Below are 22,105 nucleotides of genomic sequence, written 5' to 3'. Positions count from 1 at the left end.
GATAAATATTGAACCTGCACCCGACTTATAAACTTCTGAGGTGAAAGTGCCCTGGGGTGAACAGAAGATGCAAATACTTGGCTAGCTGCTACAATTGATTTTAAAGTAATCTAGGGAGTCTTACTGGTCCAGCAATTGCGACATTCTGCAAGCGAGGGTCTTCCCACTGAGTTTTCTTGGTATCTGCAAGCACACATATGTATTAGCTGCAATAAGGCTGAGCAATAAGGGAGGGTCTTATAAGGGAGAGTCGTGCTATATCTTCTACATACTGTGGTTTATGTAGAATGTTCTTCCATCTGTATGTATTCGTTCTTCCCAGCCAGGCTAAAGGAAAGAGAGAAAACCATAAGTACCCGCTGGCAGGATGCTAAATGATGGGTGTGCTGGCATGGTTCCACAGATTTAAACAGCAGCAGCCCTTTAAATGTTTGTGCTTAATGGTAATCTGAGGGATGCAAAGTATTAAAAAGGCCAAGAGGCAGGTGCTTACCGGTAGAGGGCTAAGGTCTGCAGGGTCCAAAGAGGTCCTTCTTCTCATTTGAGCAGGAATTCTCAATCTGGGGTCATCCTTTGACAAGGGAAAAAACACTGTTAAGCTACTGTTTTAGCCATGGACATTTAAGACTCTTGGCTGGCTGCTAAAGGAAGGCCTCCACACAAGGGAAGCCACTGAACTCTACTTTCCCACAAGCAGCTGGAGGCAGAATTCAAACAGCAGATCCATGTGACACTTCACGGAGAGGAAGATTTCCCCATAGAAATCCAGCCATGCCTCTCTCCATGGGCGAAATCATGGTTCAACGGGACTTAATCCCTGGAAAATGTGCTTAGAACGGCTGCTTTCAGTCAGCAAATCTGACAGATTTAAGCAGCTCTATCTGCTCCCCATTGCTTTCAAAAGCGAATTCTGCTTTCTCGGGGCAACTGCTCCTTTTGTTAGCAGCTTCCCTCCAGGTAATGACAGAATGTTCTCCAGAAAGAGAAACTGACATGCCATGCTGGGGTTTGAGACCAGTGCCTGGATTGGGGTCGGGTGGTGAGGAAAGATATAGCTCTAGCTCAGCTTTGCTTTATGGAAACAGGCTTGTTCTCAACTCGGTTTTCTTCGCAGCCAGCCAATTTTCTTGTTATTTTACTGTTTTTGGTTTTTATAATCAAAACAAATAAATGGCTACTAGGGTATAACTGAAGCAGCTGGCAGGATAAGTAACACAGCAAGGAATCAGGAAGGGAAGGTGCTCAACAGCAGGACCTGCTAGCAAGTCAGTGCCTTGTGTGAGGCAGATCACATGGAAACCAAGCTCAGAGGGAGCCTTTCAAGGGGACAAGCCGGGCCTTCCCTTCCTCAGAGAAAGTCACAGATTCCTCCTCTTTCACGTGACATTGCTGGGAAGTGTCTGCAGTTCAGCAAAGGTCAATCAGCAAGCCAAACACTCTCGCGGGTGTAAGGACCTTGCATTGCTCTTTAAAGAATTGTCCTTTCACCCCAACCCACTTTCTGTCTCCTCAATATTAAAAATACACAGCAGTATTAAATCTAGAAGCTACCTACCCACGTTGTTGTTTTGGTATTGTGGTCAATAAAGAAAGGCCTCCCATTTGGAGCGTTACGAACTTCCCAGCCTTTTGGGAGAAGTCCTAGATCAGCTTCTGGGGGTTTCTGGAACGAAGGCTGCTGCGGTGAGTCATCTGATGCCAACTGTTGTCTGGAGGAAGAATGTGGAGCCGTGGCCTGCTGACCCACATCCACCCCAATCTGATGGAAAATTGAGAATGCAAGTAGAGTGAAATGCGCGGGCAAGCAGGGAAGACCTTGCTCAACACCTCAGGCCAGAGTCTATGAGATGGATTACACAAGAGGGAATGTTACCAGTCTCAGTTACCATGTTTTACAATTGACAGAATACAGGTTGGTTGTTTTTAATGCGGGGCAATTTCAAATTATTTGTTTTAAAATTATTACTGAGGTTTGGCTTAAGAGTGTTATTTTCCTGATTTGCACATACGGTTTGCACAAGAGTGATAAAGTCCCCAGTTATATTTCACTAAATGGTTGTTTATCTACTAATTATCTACTAAATAAACTCTGTTTATTTTTTGAGTATGGTTAATGTTGTTTGTAATTAATATGGCAGGCATGTTGTTTTTGTTTTTTTAAAAAAATAAATGTTATGTTAGATGATATATTGGTGTATGACATGATCCATCCACTTTCTCCCCCTTACGGTTTTTTGTGTGTATATATATCTGATATGCATATATATTGCTGTAAGTCACTTGGAGACCTCCGAGTGACAACAGGTTTAATAAATAATAACAACAACAACAACAACTGTTGCGCTTTTGATGCGGGGGACAATATCTATTCCTACTTGTTAGTTTATCTTAATTAATCAGAGGTCTTGTGCAAGACTGTAGCTATACTGAAATTCTGATAAAGATCTTGCACAAGACCCCTGTATTTCCCTTTTTTTAAGCCCAATGTGTGCACTGCAATTACAGCCGCTCAGGTAAACTCTTGCATGTACTGAAGTGCCCTCAGCATGGGACCCTTGGATGGATATAAGACATGCTTGCATCATTTGGGCTGCTGGAAGAAAACGGCAGGTTGTGCTCAGGGGACGAGCAAATGGAACGAAAGGACGACAACCAATTCTTCACAGATCTCAAAGAAACATGATTCACTGGTTTCAAGGTGCCCCAATAGGAAACAGGATGAGACAAACTCTGTCAGCTCCTTAATGCAATTTCCAATGCTATCATCCAAATACATGTTGATACAAGCAAACTCTGTAGTGACATGCACACCATCAGGGATGGTGGAGTTTGTTGCAATGTTTATCTGAACAGGGACAAGGGACCTGTGGCTCTCTAGAGATCAGACTGCAATTTCCATCATTCCAGGCTAATGTCCATGCTGGGCTAATGGGAGTTGGGCATTCCACAAGACTGAAAGACTACAAGGTCCACGTTTTCTTATCCAATGAGACTTGCAGAGAAAGCTTGAATAAGCAGGAACTGATTGCTGTACGTTTTAGTGACTTGGCCAAACCCCATGAAGCAATCTTAATTCTAGATCAGATGACTATGGGGTGGGGGGGGGGAAGGTACCTGTACAGCTGGCTTCTTCCAGGTGGTAGTCTGGGAATTGTGGTCTATATAATACGGCCTTCCTTTGTCATCTTTCCTTACTTCCCAGCCTGGAGGCAGTCCAGATGAAGTAGGCAGTAACTAAAAGAAGATAGAATTAGCTGGCAAAGGCTACCTGTGGATTTTTTCCCAAGGCTCAGACACATCACAGTACAAAGATTTAAATATTTTAGGAAGCAAGTTGACAACTGAGAACGTACATGCCAACTAAGTTAACTGCTGTGTTAGGCAGTTACCAATACAGTCAACCTCCACCACCCACTAGGCAGTCTCCTACTCCATCCGTGAGCAAGTCCAGAGGTGGTAAACTAATATAAAGCAACATCAGCCACTGGCAATAAATTTGACCAACAGAAAGAGGTTGCAGGTGCCATCCCAGTCAGTCAGCAGTATTCTGATCATCCATAAGTTTGCCTAGCCCCATTTTGGAAGCTAGGAGTGAATTCCAAACACCAACAGGGTGCTGTTTGAAGGGAGTTCTACTTGTTTTCAGATTAATTGCTCATTTCCCAGTTAGTTCTGAAACGCACAAGTTCCCCTCCGTTCACCACCACTTTGCTAAGCTAATCACCCTCCAAACTAGTTCTTCTCTCCTATCTGTTTTCCTATTCTTTGGTGATCTTGAATCAGCACAGGAAACCCTTAAACACTATTCCAATATATTCTCCCAATGCTTTAGGTCGTAGTGAAAGGATTGCAGTAACACGGACGGAGCACATGCGACTTGGTCACATGCAGTGAAAAGAGTCACAATCAGGCAGGATAATTCAGAGCTTAACTTACAACAGGAAGAGCTGGTTGTTCTTCAGCTTGGTACGACTGAGGGTTACTTCTTCTGCTTAAATCACTCTTGAAGGACAAGAGAGGGAAAGGCTTTTTAGTTCTACATTTACTGTTGTGATGAGCAGCACATGCAAAGGTGTCAATCCCTGGTACATGCATACCCTACTATGCTTACCCAATACACCAGAAAGCAGGAGATGGAACTAGGCTACCCTTTGAACAAGCCAGCTGTTGGGAGAGGGTGTGTGATACAGAGCCTCTTCAGGGGCAGACCCTGCTGCTTAAAGCATGCAATGCTTGATTTATCATCATGCTTACAGTGCAGGAAGCTGCTTGGGCAGCAGTGGAACTCCCAGAGGTCGTAAGCTCTGTGCTCAGTTCTTCTGTAAGGCTGTTCTCTGCCTCAGAATTGTGTTGCACAGTGACTTGGGGAGTCTGGTTGCTGTACATAGTTGCTTCATCTTCTGTGATGATCTCCCAACTCTAAGAAACGTTAAATATTTCATCAGAATTTTAATGTCACTATCATCATCACCATCATTGTATCCCGCTGTGTGGGAATCCCTCACAGATGACCACAGTGCCTGGAGACAGACAGTCAGGTCTATCCATGGCTGTGACCAGAGGAAGAATGACTGCTGGGAGGAGCACAGGCAGAAGAAACAACATGGTGCATCTGCAGCAGCACAACCAGACGTCTCCATCTGCCCCAGCTGCAACAAAACATGTTTCTCCCAAATCGGTCTCTGCAGCCACAGCTGGTGCTGGAACTCCAACGGTTTGACTTTGACATACGCTTCCACTGTCTCTCGAGACAGACAGGTGACAACAATTATTATTTAACTGACCTTCATTCTAAGGTCCCAAAGCAGATTATAACATTAAGACTCAATATCTAAAACACTTTAAAACAACTTACAATTACAAAAATAAAAATATCCATCCCAAGTATCAAAGTCAGGGTAAAGAGGTGCTATGAAAGCTATGAAAAGTGAGGTTCCCACCTCAGGAGATTCTCTGTGGTCCAGATTCTCCGCCTCCTCGGTTATTTGATGCCGGCGAGAAAAGGCATGTTGCACTTCCAGCTGAATGTTGCCAGTCTCTGCATCGGGTCCGTTGTCCCTGCACAAAAATGTTGTTTAAGGGAACATGGGAGGTGGGTGGATTCTGAGGCTTCAAATATTTGAAGAGGTACAATGTAAACGAAAGGTTTGCTTTCATAGGGAGATGAGGCAGGTCACAAGATTAAATAATGGAGCTGGCTGAGAAGTTTAAAGTAGACGTTGGTAAGGCATTTGGCAGAGCTTTCAGCATTTTGAATGACCGGAGAACATGACAAGCTTCAGACCTGACACGGGTGTCTTCCAGATGAAGGGTTTATTCTGTTTTTGTGGTTTTATTACTGTACAGTGGTACCTCGGGTTAAGTATTTAATTTGTTCCGGAGGTCCGTTCCGAACCTGAAACTTCTTAACCTGAAGCACCACTTTAGCTAATGGGGCCTCCCGCTGCTGCCGCGTTGCCAGAGCATGACTTCTGTTCTCATCCTGAAGCAAAGTTCTTAACCCAAGGTACTATTTCTGGGTTAGCGGAGTCTGTAACCTGAAGCGTATGATGGTGTTTCCTGCTTGGCAGGGGGTTGGTCTCGATGGCCCTTGTGGTCTCTTCCAACTCTATGATTCTATGATTCTATGTAACCCGAGGTACCACTGTATTTTTTTTCTTGTTTGGAACTGGGGCCAGTCATCAGGCCAACGAGGCAGCCACCAAGGGCAAAGACCTCAGGGGGGCGCAATACTGACCTTTGAGGGGCACGGTTTTAAAGAGATTAGTTTTTGTTATATGATAATGTTTGACATTTATTTTATATTTTGAAGAATTTTATCATTTCTCTGAGACATCTGTCTTTGAAAACTGAAGTTAGCACAACAACAAAAATTAGGAGGGGTGCAAATTTTTCTTGCCCAGAGCACAAAATGGCCTGGCGCCGTCACTGCTTCTAACTCATTTTAGGGCTTTTTAGTGGCGAGCTATAAGCAAATTTAATAAACCTAGCTTCATTCTCAACTCCCACCAAATATGCCTGGCTGATATTGAAGATGACGAAAAGGAGACCTTACTGTCTATAAAAAGTGACCATCTTAGGAGTTCCTGCTCCCCAGTTACTACCTTCCTTCCAAGGGAAGAGCAGGAAGAGTCTTGGGAGGCTTCGGTTGTTCACCTGCAGAGTTGGGGCCTGAGGTGCTTACCCTTCCTTCCTAGCATCTGGGAACTGCTACCCTGCTAAAGCTCAGGAGGGAGACACAAGGGCCCCTGTGATCTGTGAAGAAGGCGGTGGAGAGTTGAGATGGCTCTTTTTTTTTTATCCTGTTGCCGCTACAAGTATATGCATCTCTAATATACTGTGAGACAGAAGAAGTGAAATCCACCTGAAAAAGACAGCTAAAGGCTATTTCTCATGATCTTTCCTTTCCTTTCTATTCTGCCTGCGCTTCTATTCCTGCTGCCTGCTTCTTCCGTGGACATAATCCTGTGCCACCTCCTGCCCAGTTTCTAGGCCCGCTGACCGCTTTGTGTTTCCTCCAGTGCTGCAAGAAGGGCAATGACCCACATTGGCTCCTTCCTTCCTTCCTTTCTGGATGCAGCTGAAGAGGAAGAGGCATTAAGGGGTATTGCAAATCTGTAAAAGAAGCCTACTGGTGCTGACTTCTGGGGAAATAAGAGTCAAGCACCCCCACCGATTCAGAGGACCATTGTGAAATACTGGTGAAATAAACAGCACTACAGCACAAGTAAATGATTTTTTTAAAAGACTGATGTGGGAAATAATTGGGCCTCTGCACACACAGCTATGTCATGCCTACTAGTGTCAACAGAACACAATGCAATATTCACAGGGGTCAAAGTGCAACAACATTCCCAATTATCTGGGAAATTACTTGCAGTTTTGCCTGTAGCTTACAGCGGAAGAGCAATGGGCTGGTCGGCCCTCTACACAGAAGCACAAATGGTGCATGACTAGTCAAAGAAAGTAGCTCTAAAAATGCAAAACCAATTTGTTTCATTTAAAATTGTGGGGGTTTCCCCTTTAAAAATGGAAATCAAGAAATGTTCTTGCTTAACAACCATCTCAGAAAAGTATTTTGAATCAGATCCACAGATGAGAAGTCCTAAGCACCTCCCACAGACAAGCCTTCTCTAGTAACATGCATTTAGTAATATCCCTATCGCGGACTATTTTGAATTAAGATCGCAGTAAGACTTACTGAGCGGTTGGTCTTTTCCACTGTGTCCTTCTCGATTCATGGTTGACAAAGTAGGTCCTGCCAAGGACATCCTGCCTCTCTTCCCAGCCTGCGGGTAGAGAAGACTCTGGCTCCCGCAACTGGCAAGTAGCATCAGGTTGGTCCAATAAAATCCAGCCAGGCTGCAAACAACAAGAGCAGGTGGTTTATGTGGTTATAACTTGCCCAGGACCTTATGTTGAAGGGCGGCTAAGAAAGCCATATGAAGAATGGCATGAACACTGCGATGGCTGCCTGAATCTTGCCTCTGCACATACAGCCAGGTACTCAAGACAGGCCATGTTCCCATCATGCAGCATTCCTCATGCCTTCCAACCAGATACAGACACCAGAAAAGTCTATTTTCTTATAATGCTTCTACTGTAGGGGTGAAAACACCAAACGTTCTGATCCGTCACTGAAGTCAGATGGATCCTAATTGTTTTGAATGAGATACTGACAATGAATTATCAGATTATATGAAGGATTGCTGATAAAAATACATGGGTGTTATATGGGGCTTATAACAAGTCTGGTGTTGTGATGGGGTCTGCCACTCAGATACCTCAACTGACTCATTTCCCCCTCAATTCAAAATCTCATAGCAGCATAGATGCCACGTGGTTTATAAATTGTATTTTTATTGCTTCTTTTATTTTTTACATATTGTATTTTGTGGAATGCAGCATAATAAATAAAAGAGGCAATAAAAATACAATCAGAAATCAATATAAATATTTAACACAATGGATGAACTGCCTCCCACCTTCAGCTGCAAATCCACAGGCATGCCACAGACCATCTGAATGAAGTTTGGAAACCCCTATTCAAGAACTGCTGCTGATCCAATTTCAGCAGATGCTAATCTTGTGGCACATACTCAGTGGGGACCCCTCCTCAATGTGGCCAGAGGCTGAATTCATTCTGATGACTAAAGTCACCTGAAAGGCATGTGCCAGCTGAATTCATCATACCAGATCAGGCCACATTTCACACCAAAGACCAAACCACTCACCTCTAGCTCTTCTGCCTGTTCTGTGCCATCTTCCTCAGATCCATTGTTTTTAGGTATGTAGGTCATTTTTAACCTGAGATGCCCCTTCACTCTGGATTTATGGCTGCAGCAGAGGGGGGTGGGATTGTAAAAGTTTGTGAGCCTGTTAAAATGCCAACACTTGCAAACATTTATAAATAGTGCCTGGCCTCATGCTGGACTAGTAGCCATGCCTCATCTACCCACCCAGGCTGCCTCCTATTTCTTTCATTCTATTCCTGCAGCTGGAAGCCCACCAGAAGACGGCCCTCACCACTGGATCAGACCAAAGGCCTACCTGGCCGGCTCTCACAGATGCTTATGAGAAACCCACAACCAGGAACCCTGTGCAATGGCATTCTCCCACTCACAATCCCCAACAATGGGTAGTCAGAGGTATACTGCTTCTGATACATAGCCTTATCCCTCCTCCATGAATATGTCTAATCCTCTTGTACAGCAGTCCAAGCTGATGGCCATCATGCCATCCAGGATCAGTGGAGTCCATTTTAACCATGCACTATGTGAAAGAAGCCTTCTTTTTGTCTGTCCTGAAACTCCTTGCCCATCACTTTCATTGGACAGGATATTTGGGCCAGACAAAAGGAATTGCTGCTGCTTCTTCATACACTGCAAAGCTAAGCTTGGATTTCATTGCCACAGGATGCAGCCGTGGCAACCAAACTTGTACAGCTCTACGAAGTGATTAATCACATCCATGGAGGAGGATAAGGCCATCAATTGGTGCTACTCATGATGGGTGTGTGGTTCCCTATGAATACCAGTTGACGCGAGACTGCTATTGCACTTGTAGATTTCCCAGAAGTACCCGGCTGGCCACAGGACAACGGAAGGACAAGTTTTCTGAAGAAAAGTCACTCCCACCAAGAATGAGAGAGAACACGTTCATGCTAATGTACAGTGCAGATCAGGATGTTCAGTGCTTTCCAGGTATGATGTTTACTGACCTCCTTGGATGAAGAAGAAAATCCTTAAACGTATATGGTCTCTCAGTAGTTGGATTCTCTGTCTGAAATGAAACAACAGTTTCAGGTTTTTCTTCACCCAAGCAAAAATACCGATGCTTTCCTCCGTTGAGAAAAGAATTTATGCAGTGTTCACTTCTCCAAAGAACATCCTGTTTTACAGCAGCAACAGTCCATGCTCGTCACAATGGCAAAGACGTTGAGCCACAGCTCCACCCTGCCAGAGGTGTCTCTCTTTAAGATATCTGCCTTCTGTAGCCCTCACACTTTTTAAGTAGGGATGTCCTGTCTTCCTCACTACTTTTGAATCCAGGAGCTGAGCCATTTTTTAAGATATCCTGTCTGTCAGGACAGTGGTCCAAGAGGGAGATAACCAGAGCATGTACCTCTCTGGCGAGACAGGGCACAGACAGGTTACACAGGGTAATCAAGTTCAGTTTACCTGCTGCTGCAAATGCTCAAAGGTACCACATACTTAGGACAATCTCTCTCCCTTTAAAAAATAGACAAAAAGGTACTAAAAAGACACAGAGGAATTTTGAACTGAAGAGCAAAAGATTATTTTTAAACAAATACAAACCGGCAGTTGACAGAGAGGCACATCTACTTGGCCAAGAAAATCATCTCTCGTCTAGGAAGAGAAAAAACAATTAATGGCATGCAACCTTTAAGAAAAGGTTCTGTCTGAGCAAAAGCCCCCCACCCCCAAAATGTGTTGTGTGTTCTCAAGGCAGGTCCACACAGAGAACAAAGGCATCAGGCACCAAGAATAATGGAAGAAAGTTTATAAATAGACATTTGTTCTGATTTACTCAAAAACATGCAATGCATCTTCCTTCACAAGCCTCCCTTTTTGAGGGTTTAGAGTTACTGTCTAGGAACTTGCTGCTACCTAAGTTCAAAAACAGGATCCATTTTTTATTCTCAGCTGTTTCCCCAATATTTCCTTCAACATATATCTATCCCACTTTTCCTATGCAACACCCTAAAAAGCTAACAACCAGTTTATTAAAACATTCAGTGATAAAACACAGCTTTAAAACAAATCAACAGTTCACATTAAAATATCATAACTGAGGAACAGATAGTATCAGTAAGTCATAGAAAACTAAAACGAAGCCAACAAGAGATTGAAAACAAGCTGGAACAAGCATGTCCTAATTGTCCATGTGAAAGCAAGGAAAGAACGAGCTTGGCAAATCTCCCCAAGGACAGCTCTCCAAATCTAGGTGCCACCACAGAGAAGGCCTCATCTCTGATACTTACTAGCCTGCCTCAAACATTGATGGGACACAGCAGGTCAGACAGGTTCATGTAGCAGAAGGCAATTCTGATGGCTTCCTGGTCCTAGGCCCTTAAGGACATTCAAATGCTAACACCAGCAGCTTGAATGGGTAGTCGGTGGAGATGAAGTAAGATTAGTCATATGATCTGCTTTCTGAGTCTCAGTTAAAACTCTAGCAGCTGAATTTATGACAGGGCAAAGCAGGATAAATTCTGGTTGACAAACATCCTCACACCAGTCAGTTAGAGCCAGTCTGCAGGCAAGATACAGTGGTACCTCTGGTTACAAACTTAATTTGTTCTGGAGGTCCATTCTTAACCTGAAACCGTTCTTAATCTGAGGTACCACTTTAGCTAATGGGGCCTTCTGCTGCCACTGTGCCGCCGCTGCCGCCGCGCGATTTCTGTTCTCATCCTGAGGTAAAGTTCTTAACCTGAGGCACTACTTCCGGGTTAGCGGAGTCTGTAACCCGAAGTGTTTGTAACCCGAGGTGTTTGTAACCTGAGGTACCACTGTACTCACATTTTGCTTTTATTGCCTGGGTCCAAATAGCATTTTTCTTTTTTAACATTTCAGAGCTGACCCAACTAAAAGATGAATGTGCCCACTGGCATATCTCTAAACTGTTAGAGATACAAACAAGTTTACCTTTCTTAACCCATGACCAGGGACTAGTTGGGCGAGATGGTGATTTGGGTATTCTGGTCCTCAGATATATACACACACAATAAGACTGCATTGCCAAATACTTGTCACTTGTCCACCTTGGGGAAAGCTGGAGCTTCTGTTTCTCATACTCTCTATTTAATAGCCCAAGGTTATTAAAAATTATTTAGAATTTATACAGATGTCAAGTGCCCCATCTTTTATACTGGAATCTAACGCTGTTTTAATGGGGCTCAAAACATAGACCTCTAGAGGGAAACACAAAATGCATCCCAGGATACACTTTCCCCCTTATGCTATGGATTCTTAGTGCCTGTGTTTCCGAGGGAACTTCTGCTTGCCATGAACAAGGTCAGACACTTGACTATGCTTGTCTTGAAGAGTTAAACAGCTCTCTTGTCTGTAGCAAGGTCTGAGAACTTCTCCACCACTTCAGTCTCCTCTCCCTCCTCCCCCCCCCCCCCGGCACCACTTCAAGTTCCTCCCATATTTCATAATTTGCTTCAGTTCTTATTTCATTTTGGCAGCTACAAATAATATGAGATAATTTTTTTTTCAGGCCAGTAAGATGCATGCTGAAGTTTGTACAAAAACACACACTCCTGCAGTGAGCACAGAAATACCAGGAACAGTTTGTGAGTAACTGTGCTAGGTACTTGCTAGGCTTCCTTTTGGTAAAGAATACAGTTGATCCTTGCAGAGGATAGGAAGCAAAGAGTTCTTGATATATCACTGGATGTACTCCAGAAGAAAGAGATGTCCACATGCCAAGGAGGCTTTGGTTTAAATTAGACACCCCGCAGAGGAAATTCATCCCCTCAGAGTCAGGACACTGGATAAACATTTGTGCAGGGACACCAATAACTTTATGCAACTTCACAGGTTCTTCTCAATCAAGTACAAGTTTTCAGAAGCACCTGGGAGGATTCAGGTGACAGGAATTAAGGGGGCACAAGGCTCTCAAGACCCTGAGCCAAGGTCCAGAAGGTTACAAAAGAATAACAGTAAAGGCAACGGATAAGTAACAGGCAAAACCTAGTCATATTTACTTGCAAGTCAGCCCTAGAAAGATCATTGTGAAGAAACAGAATGCAATAATTTGCATGACTTGAAAATGGAAGTTATTTGTAAAAAAATGTATTACACAGACAAAGCCAAACATCAGCTTTAGTATTACCAGAAAATCAGAGTTGTGCTGCTGAAGTAAGTTACAGGGCCTGCGTATCAACAGTTTACTAAAACATACCAAGAATATATCACACCTTGTTTTGTTTAACCTTGGTTTGGGGACACCAGTCCACAACACTGGAGGTGGGGAAAGACTGGCAAGACAGGGCCTCAGAATATTCTTCTTACCATCTCAGTTTCACTGCATTATATATTGGACTTAATGTCTAAACATCAGAAAGGCGGCTTCATGTTTTACTGGCAATGCATGTTTTCTTTGCAAACTTCAGGAAGATACAGGTTTGGCCTAAGCTTAAACAGCCAGAATCTACGATTCTATGAGTCACAATGGGAAAGAAGGACCAAGACACGCTCCAAACTGAGTCAAGGCTCTTATCAGGTGAAGCATCACCCATACCCATCAACTTTTTCCTTTTTTTAAGGGAAATTCCCTTATTCCGAATAGGATTCCTCGCAAAAAAAGGGAAAAGTTGACAGCTATGCCCATATCCCAAACCTGGAAACAAACACAGTACAGTTCCCATGTGTTGCAATGTCGCCCTCACACAGCATTTGCCCCACACGGAACAAACATTAGAACAAGGCCAGTTCGTTCTATTTCATTAAATGCAATAATGCTTTGCTTGAGATGAGCTTAGAAGCAATGTCTTGTAAGAAAGCAAACTGCAATTAATTTTAGTCCAATTTCTGGAGTGTGTATCACCCACCCACCCACACTTCAACCCACCCTTATGAGCGGTAATGCTCACTCAGGTGACTGTGTAAGCTTGTATTGAGCTTGATGCACAATCTTCACCATCAACATTCCAAAAAGACCAATCCTGTAAGATGCTTATCTGTTTGTAGCTGGACGTCCTTACCACAGAGTATTTACTAACATCTGCAAAGGCCAGGATGAAACATCTAGATTTTGTAGCATTGACACTAACAGCCTGTATAACTGCTAGCCTTCTGGGACATGCAAATACGAGGGCATTTGACAAGATGGTTGGGGACAAAGATTCCAAAGAAACTGATTCAGGGTCACATAGGGGCACAGAGCAAGTTTAGGCCCTTTCAGCAGCATGCTCAATGACCAGCCTAACAGGTACAGGACCTTACAGCCCAGGGGCTTTTCTAGTTATCAGATGTCTTATGGGCTATAGCAACTGCCTGCATGCCAGCCTGCCAGTCTTGACTGGTGCTGAACTGGTCTGTGGGGTGGGGGGGAGTTGAGCAGGAGTCACTCTACCCAATTCACCCACCCTGTTCTTGGTTATACAAGTCAGTTCCCTCACTGGTAATACTAAATCATAGATAAAGGTGGTCTTCTTATATACTGACCTGGCATTGATCAACAGGAGCACCGGGCTAGAAGCCTCAGTAGCCAAATAACCAGTTATCTGCAAAATGGGGTCAGTAGAGCCAAAGGTCTGGTGCCACCTTCCCCCTCTATTTTTCTGTTCACCATAACATTATCTTCCCTCCCAGAAATAACTTGTTATGGGATACCGATTCCCCTCCATGTCACCCCAGCATGCTTATTCCAACACATCCCACCACACTCATCCTGTGCTCACATCACAAATTCCCCGTTATCCAAGTGTGTAACCGGGAACAGCTGATCTAAGCTCTCACCAAAGCAGCTGTTCCCCCCAGCACTCCTCCTCTCCCTGAGAGGCTAAGTTGAAAACTCACCCCACACACTCCGTTACGTCTGTTTCTCACTCAAGAGTTACCCAACCTCTCAAAAAAAAAAAAATATATCACAGAATGTGAGGTCTATGACTTCACTGCTGCCCAAAGGAGTAACTCAACCCAAAGGGACAATTTCCTTTGGTGCCTTCCTTTTGGTGTCCCCTGCTGGGGTGAATTGCTGTGCCTTGTTAATGTATCTTTAATAAAATTGTGGACCAATCAGTTTGATATGGGCCAGCTGTTCCCAGCGTTCTCCTCTGCTCCCCAGGGTTCTTGCAGCATGTGATACCAGCAACAGGCCAAGACAAGCACGTTACTGGCAAACGGTGTGTGTATGTCTAAGGTGGAAACTATCACATACACACCCCGCACAAAAAAACCCTTCCCATTCTCCTCTCCACCTGGCAAAATTCTAGCTGTATCCTTCATGTGTGGCTTGCTCCCTCTCCCAAACTTTTCAAGTCAAAGCTCCAGGACCCGACAGCAAAACAATGCTCCTCACCAAGTACTGCACAGAAAGCTTACAAAAATGCTGTGGAATATGGAGAACGGGAAGCTTAACTCTCAGCAAGTAGATCTACAGAGCAGGCAGGCAAGAGGCCTTTTGCTGCTGCTGCAGACACTGAAGTCTGAAACCCAAGCACAAATTTAATTTCATGACACTCGGCACAGATAGCTGACATTACTAAATGTGACTCCAATATCATCCTGTTAAATTGGAAATGAGACTCAGCATATCGTTATACTAGGCCAGACTAACTGGAGTCAAGGAAGTATTTTCAGGACTGTTAATTTTAAAATGAATCACAATACAGAACTATCATTAGAGACGACACTTATATTTAACAAAATTGTTTGGGAAGGCTACTTTTCCAACAGTGCTTATTTAACACAGAAGTCCTTCAGCTGCAACTTAATAAGAATGTGGTCATACAGCACTGTTTCAAATTTCTTTTTTGGCTACCCAAATTTAAGAGTAGGGAACATGTAGCCTTCCAGATGTTGATGGACTCTAACTCCCAGCAGCCTGCGTGGCCCCTGGTGAGGGCAGATGATGGGAGTTACAGATGAACAACTTCGGAAGGGCCGCAGGCTCCATCCCCCATAAGCATTAAAGCAGTGCTTCCCAAACTTGAGTCTCCAACTGTTTTCAGTCTACGGTTTCCATCATCTGTGACCACTGGTCTTGCTAGCTAGGGATGCTGGGAGTTGTAGTCTAAAAACAGTGGAGACCCAAGTTTGGGAATCACTGCATTGAAGGGTTCTTTTCACATTGCCCAGTTAATGAAGCACCAATTTGACTTGAGACCCAGATCCAAGCAGTCTTTATGCAAGTATGGATATATTTTGCATAAGTGCACAAGCTCTTGTTGAAAGACAGCTAGCCTGGCATCAAAACCATATTTGACTACTGTTACTAATGCTCTGCATTTCATGTCAGATTTTAAATTTGTCTCTAGATGAACTACTACCACAGCAGCAAGACATCCTAACAAATTATCTTAAAATGTTTTCACAGCTGCTATTTATACAAGATTAGGGTCTCTGGAAAAAAATTGTTTGCCCTGAAATTAATTTCCAGAATTATATGAATTGAAGCCAACAATCTCTTCTGCTGTGATTGCACAATTAGTGCCATATGAGAACTCCTTAACAACCAGCTGCTAAAAGAATGTGCTGCTGATCGATTGGGCATTTCCCGCCTCTCATGCCACACCGGTCTGCAAGCTCACAGTTCATTCAGCAAGCAGCATTACTAAAATAGCAATTTGTGGAAGCGGGGGGAGTTATGTCCCTTTTCTGATCCAGAGTACACTTCTAGGCCGAAGGTTGCTAAATTGTTTTTTTTAATATTTATATCTTCTGATATTCAGCCCTATCTTCTCCTGAGACAGCTCTTTTTAAAGCATAACTATGAAACAAAACCCACTAAAATTCCGTTTAGTAACAAGCACCTTGCTTCCCCCTTTCTGTTAAATATGTGTAACTTGTTAGAGTTTTAAAGTGAAATGAAGATTGATGAGCAGAATATAACATGCTATGTGCTCCCTTGAGGTCTGAAGGCTTATGATAAAACTGATAGTGGAAATCAGTTTAAACTTTTTAGGTACAGAGAGTAGCGACAGTCATGGAAAGGAAACCTAACTACAGTAAAGTCACTGCAAAACCAGTAATTAACAACATACAGCTAAAACCAGATTGCCAATTTTAAACACACGTGTGTTTCACTGTAGTGATCTATTAATTATAACACAATAAAAGAGCTTTAAAATATGTTCCACAGACGTTTAACCCCATTTTAGTGTAAATAAAAAGCATCACATGGAAGAGGTCGCTCTTTTTGGAGCTAGGGACTCACCTCAAGAGGTTTCCTCAAAGTACTCCTTTGAACTCCACTAGGCTTCCCCTCTCTCTCGGATCCAAACTGTATGTGTAAATGTGACGTTCCTGCCTTGGAACTGTATTTAAAACTGGATAGAAATGAAGGCTGGGATGACCCCAGTGAGAGGCTCCTCTGTAGGCCATGATGGGGCTTGCTCCTCCATGCAGATGATCTTTCTTCAGTTCCTATGCTAGCATGATCCTCCAAATTCGAGGGCAAACAGGCAGATGCCGTATGTCTGACTCTTCGATTAGGGTAGGCTGCTATGGAGGGTCCGCTGGAAGAGGACACAGTGTCACCCTTCGGTGCTCGTGCTCCATGGGAGAGGTGAAATGAAATACAAGAACCTCCATTTGGTATTTCCTCACAGGTGCCTTGCTCACAGCAGGTTCTCTCCCACAGCGAGCTATTCAAATGCAGTTGCCTAACATCCCTACTTTCATTAGGAAAACAAGAACCTTTAGAAAGCCGAAATCCATTGACTACAGTAGAGAGGGACCCCCCGGACACGGCCTTGTCTTCACTTTGCACCTGCTCACTATGAGACACTTGAGAGGGTCGCCGAGTTGGCGGAGGAGACGTTGGAGACATTGGCGGGGTATCTGAAGGACTCCTTGGGAAAATGACCAGAGATGAGCAGCGTCGTAAGGAAACATTTGTCTCTCTTGCTGATGGCAGCTTTGTTGCCCTCACAGCTTGTTCTGGGTCTTCTTGGTCAAAAATATTTCTGCTTACACTATTCTGCGCAGTGCTGCTCCTGTGGGGAGCGGAGGATTTGAGGTTGGTGCTTCGACCTGCAGAGCTGCCAGAGACCATGTTACCAGAAAAAATACAGGCATCTCCAGCAGAAAAGGGGCAGCTACTGCTGTCACTGATGATGCTACTGCTATAGGACCCGCCATCACTTGTGGTACTTGTGCATGACCCGTAGTCACTCCCTGCGCTGCTGTAGGCTCCTTTGTCACTGGCTGAGAAACTGCTGGGAACCCCACCAAACGCTGCAGTATCAGCCAGACCGCTGCCATTTGTTAGCTGGTGAGACTGACTGACAGTCGCATTCCTGTTACAACAGTCCCCTTTCTTCCTTAGGCTGACCAGGGAAGTATGGTCTTCCAAGGCCACGGGCTGCAAACATCCATTGCCTCTAGAAGTCTGCAAGGAAATCTTCAGCGAAGCACTCCGCTTTGGTTTTCGGGATGAAACCGGCAGTTTGTTTTCTTCCTGCATTTGATTGGGATTCCGCTTCATTTCAACAACGTAAGGGGCAGCATTCGACTCAGGACTTTGGGTGTACATGCGAGTATCTTCTTTATACCAGCCATCTCCAAGGGTCTCTAATAACGGATCCGTGTGACTCCTTTCAGCTGCAAAATGCAGCCTCAACTGCCTTGCCATTTGTCCTCATTTCCAAAGATAAAGGTCAGAGAGTTTTTTCTTCTTCTTAAGTGGAAAGCAGCTGCCCGCAATCACTTGCCAGTTAATCTTCAGTATAACAGATGAAGACCACAGAAATGCAGGTAGCTGTTAGCCAGAGTGCCTTCTGAATTTAGCAAGTCATTCCTGCCACACTGCCGTCTCTGGCCTGCCCAGGGTTGCTTGTTGTGAAGAGCACATTCACTCACAAAACGCTTAGTGCCAAGCGACCTTTAAAGCTCAACTCAGCTGCAGTGGACCAACACTGGAAGCCTTGTCTGAATTCTACCCTTCCATGGCAAATTAATTCAACAGCAGTTCTTCCTACAGATTCCCCCGGCTGCCCTGGCTGAATCTGGGTCTGTGCTTTCTTTAGCAGTGTATGACCACTAATATTTTTACCCAGCGGTGTAGAGTTACAGGAAGTTGGTAGGAACCAAGTTCCACATAATTATCAAATCTAGGATTCACTGTTGAAAGATCAATAGTGCAAGTAACTGGATAAGAGTATGCCCTGAATAAAGTAGCAAGGAACTTCAGTTTGAGAGAAGTTCTTACTGCATACATTTCATTTAAATGCAGCTACTGAGAAAAACAGCCCTTTCATATTTGAAGGAGGTGGGCGGGCTTGATGATGAGAAGCGACTGAACAGATGAAAAACCATGGGTGGGTCCCCAAAAAACCAGCATATTTTGGAAGGGCTAGCACTATTTTTTTTTACACTCTGCCCATATTTTTATAGCTTAAAATTTGCGGACTGTTTGTACAATTAGCTGGTGCTTGAGCTCTGAGAGAAACAGATTTTTTTTATACAAGGTGTGGAAAAACATTCCCTACATAGACAGATATAATTGTAATAAGAGTTCCATTTAGAAATCTGTTGAAAGCAAATTTCAGTATTCCAACATTACAGTCTGGAACCAAACCAAACAATTCTCCTAGCTGCTTATGAAACCAAGGTATTCAAGACCATTTCTGCTGTAACACCACCAAAACAAGCAGTTCCTCTATTAAGAGCACATTCACAGTGGTAGAAATCAAATGGGAGTATATCAGAGATCTGCTTGAAATGTTAACTTTCATGATTGTCATTTACGTCTTGCCTTTTCTCCTTTGTGCTGCTGCCACCGCTGCTCCTAAGTCAGATTCTTTCCTGGCACCTAGTGGCACTTTGAGGAAAATGCACTACTCCAACATCTATGCTAGCCAGCAAACATTCATCCAGTTACAGACATCTTTAAACCCCCAGAAGTTACACACTACACATTTCTGAATCCCACCACAGCAACACAGAATTAAACTGCAGGCAGCAGAGAACACTGCACCATTTATTCCTGTGTAAATCACATGACTGAATATTTTCTGCTAGGTATTTATTTAACCTTTACTACATTTTCAGGGAGTTTTCCATTAAAGCCAGCATTTTACATTCTCTATGAGGAAGAGAAACAGTTTTCAAAAATCCTGTGCTAGAGCCAATTTAATTCTTAGCTGGGTCTTGTGAGTGAAAAGAATAGAGCATGCCAAATGGAAAAAGCAACAGAAGTTAGCTGGTTGTGACAGTTTCCACTAACAAGGTCTTATTAGGTCTCTGTTTTCTCCTAGAACATGGATGGAGGGCCACAACTCATCCTTGGCCACTGGCTATGTTGGCTGAGGGAGTCAGACTGATGGGAGACCAACAATATGGGTCAGTGTGTCTGGCTGTTAACCAGAAGGCTGGTGGTTCAAGCCCACCAAGGGTTGGCTGTGGGCAGGATTTCTGCATTGCAGGGGGTTGAACTAAATGACCCTCAGAGTCCCTTCCAACTCTACAACATCTGGAGGGTCACAGGTTGCCCACCGCTTCTCTAGTACCCTCAGCTGCCCAGAGGTTCCTTGTTCAGAGCATCACACAATACATGTATCTTTCCATGAAATCAGTTCCAGTGTTGCCTTCACGAGCACGGTATCAATTCCCCATTAAAGCTCCCTTCTCCTTTTAAATCTGGCTACCAGGCCACACCACAGATCTGAAAGTGTTTGGACAACTAGTGAGTCTACTACAAGTAGTGAAATGTGGAACATTTCAAAAAAAAAAAGTAAATAACCCCAAGAGTGCAGGGATTGGCTTGCATGTCACAGTGCCACGGTTGGCAACAAATCTAAAACACATCACAAGAAAATGTACAGGATTCCGATTTTGTTCCCAAACAACAAAAAGTCCACCTACCAAGCGGTTTTCATCGAACACTTCAAAGAGGAATCTGTGCTTCTGAGGATTGACCTAGGAGAAACAGTTAACGTCTGGTGAGTTGGCTTGGTAGGAAAGGAGCTTTAGAAAGTACAGCATTGCTTTCTATTACACCACGTAACTTTAAAGGGCATTAATCACAACAGACTTATGCTGGATTACAATGCTCAGTCGTCACTTCAACATGCAACAAGGTTCACTTACTCTAAAGAAAAACTCTTCATTCCACTTTGGATTCAACGTCTGCAAGTAAATAAAGAGTAAATTACTACAAGACATACGCAGCTGCCTTTTCTCACTTGGCCCTTATAGCCCAGAAATACCTAGCTCTGCCTCTGCCAACCTGGTACCCCTCCAAATGTTTTGGATGCCATCAGCCATTTGGGACAGTTGGTTCCCTCACAAACATGTGATCTGACTTTTGGATTTGTAGCCCCACACATCTGAAGGGCATCAGGTTGGTCTACCTGACAATAATTTCCCACGATCTCAGGCAAAGGTCTTTGATAGCTCTGCTACTAGAAATACAGACCAGCATTAGCATCAAAGTATGCAGTTGCAAATGTAAAGGCATCGCCAGCAAGGAAAAAACATTCAGAACTAAGTAGCATCACCCCAGCTGCAAGGAGAGCTGATACAGCTGCAACAGACACCTGAGTGCTTCATTTCAGCCTCTGGCCCTCAAAGCGCCCCAGTGTCACAAAGCACATTCACTCTGATCTGCCTCGAAGAGATGAACAAAACTGTGGATCTGATGAGCTGCACTAAACACAGACCTGACATACTGTCTTAGTTAGGTGCCGACTGAGAGCTAAAAATAGCTGACTTCCACAATTCCCCTTCAATAATGCACACTGTCTTATTTGAGAACTTTGCACTGAACGTCAGCTAACCTTTATGCCTATGAGCAGACCAAACAGGAAGGAAGGCTGGCCAACCGCACCTATATCCTTTGACCCTTGCAAGGAAAAGAACTTGGAAAGAATGCTGTGGTTCCAGAGGAGTCCATCCTTCCTTGGAGGTTTATAAATGTATTTATTCTCTGCCATTCAGTTTCCCCCAGTATCTTATTTGGCACAGACCCATTCCGAAGTTGCAAGTACAATTTTTTGGTACTAGGAGATGTGCATTTGCAAATCAGCAACTCCAGAGGATATCAACTGCATCTGCAAATGGCAGATTAGAAAAAAGCATCAAAACAACCAAGAGAACTGGCCAGGGAACAGGGTGGGCAGGAGGAGGAGCTCCCACTCTCTTCTCTATCCACAAGTACATCCCAAAGGCTCCTGCTGAGTGAGGCGGGCTGAGCTGCCAAAGCAAGATAAGAGGAAACCTGGTCCTTCTCCCTCAGAGCCCACCCATTCAGAAGGACCTCCCAACCCTTGCAGGAAGGGAAACTCCTTGTTTTTTTTGAGGGAGGGGGTGCCAGGAAGAGGAGCAGGTAGGAAAGTCACCTTCTATAGGCAGATCTCAACATCTATGTGTCTGTGGCCAAAATGTAAGTAGACAACATAGTTCATTATGTTTTGTTCTGCCCATTTTAAAAAGATTCCCAGAGACAGATTCTGGAGGAGTCCGATTAGTAGCAATGGGTTGCTATCAGACTCTGGTACAGTTTTTCTGGTCTGATTTAGGAAAAACACATCTCTTACACGGTTACTATGTTTGCAGTAGCTGTTGAAAAAATCCACAAGGAACCATCAAGTGCCACACCAAGTTGGAGGTGGCCATCTTACAAGGGTATATTGTTCTGCCCATTTCCTGCTGCTATTTTGCATTGGTAACTACCGGTACTGCATCTTACACCTATTTGAGCTTCAACAAGTAAATGTCTACTTTCAAGTCACTTGCTTGATTTTGCACCTATTCATTATGCAAAGAAAGTGCAAAGTCTAACCTTTTTAACAGTTTTTGTTTGAACACTGGTAAGGATTCCATTGGCTGAATCATATACTGTCACTTTCACATAGGGATCACTGTACAAAATACAAGCACAAACGGTTAAAATAGGATTACTTGTT

General features: G+C 43.9%; 1 protein-coding gene across 6 annotated transcripts in view; it reads right to left on the bottom strand.

Moving 5' to 3' along the window:
• The window catches only part of NEDD4 (NEDD4 E3 ubiquitin protein ligase), a 49,878-nt gene that overhangs the window by 10,777 nt on the left and 16,996 nt on the right, over window positions 1-22,105 (bottom strand). The window contains exons 3-17 of one of the 6 annotated variants that reach the window (XM_083586267.1): window positions 21,982-22,060; window positions 20,289-20,327; window positions 20,064-20,117; window positions 9,819-9,869; window positions 9,221-9,282; window positions 8,235-8,337; window positions 7,202-7,362; window positions 4,941-5,058; window positions 4,255-4,419; window positions 3,937-4,002; window positions 3,115-3,234; window positions 1,556-1,759; window positions 494-571; window positions 273-327; window positions 125-183 (exon numbers count right to left, since the gene is read on the bottom strand). In XM_083586267.1, the coding sequence (XP_083442393.1) occupies window positions 125-183; window positions 273-327; window positions 494-571; window positions 1,556-1,759; window positions 3,115-3,234; window positions 3,937-4,002; window positions 4,255-4,419; window positions 4,941-5,058; window positions 7,202-7,362; window positions 8,235-8,337; window positions 9,221-9,282; window positions 9,819-9,869; window positions 20,064-20,117; window positions 20,289-20,327; window positions 21,982-22,060 (1,414 nt within the window). Of the gene's footprint in view, window positions 1-124; window positions 184-272; window positions 328-493; window positions 572-1,555; window positions 1,760-3,114; window positions 3,235-3,936; window positions 4,003-4,254; window positions 4,420-4,940; window positions 5,059-7,201; window positions 7,363-8,234; window positions 8,338-9,220; window positions 9,283-9,818; window positions 9,870-16,413; window positions 18,237-20,063; window positions 20,138-20,288; window positions 20,328-21,947; window positions 22,061-22,105 lie in introns of those variants that run through there. The other 5 variants (XM_083586268.1, XM_083586269.1, XM_083586270.1 and 2 more) reach the window with 5 other exon arrangements.

The sequence above is a fragment of the Podarcis filfolensis genome, assembly GCF_964270895.1.
Source record: "Podarcis filfolensis genome assembly, chromosome: 14".
Lineage (NCBI taxonomy): Eukaryota > Metazoa > Chordata > Lepidosauria > Squamata > Lacertidae > Podarcis > Podarcis filfolensis.
This window is presented reverse-complemented; position numbering and strand designations above follow the sequence as displayed.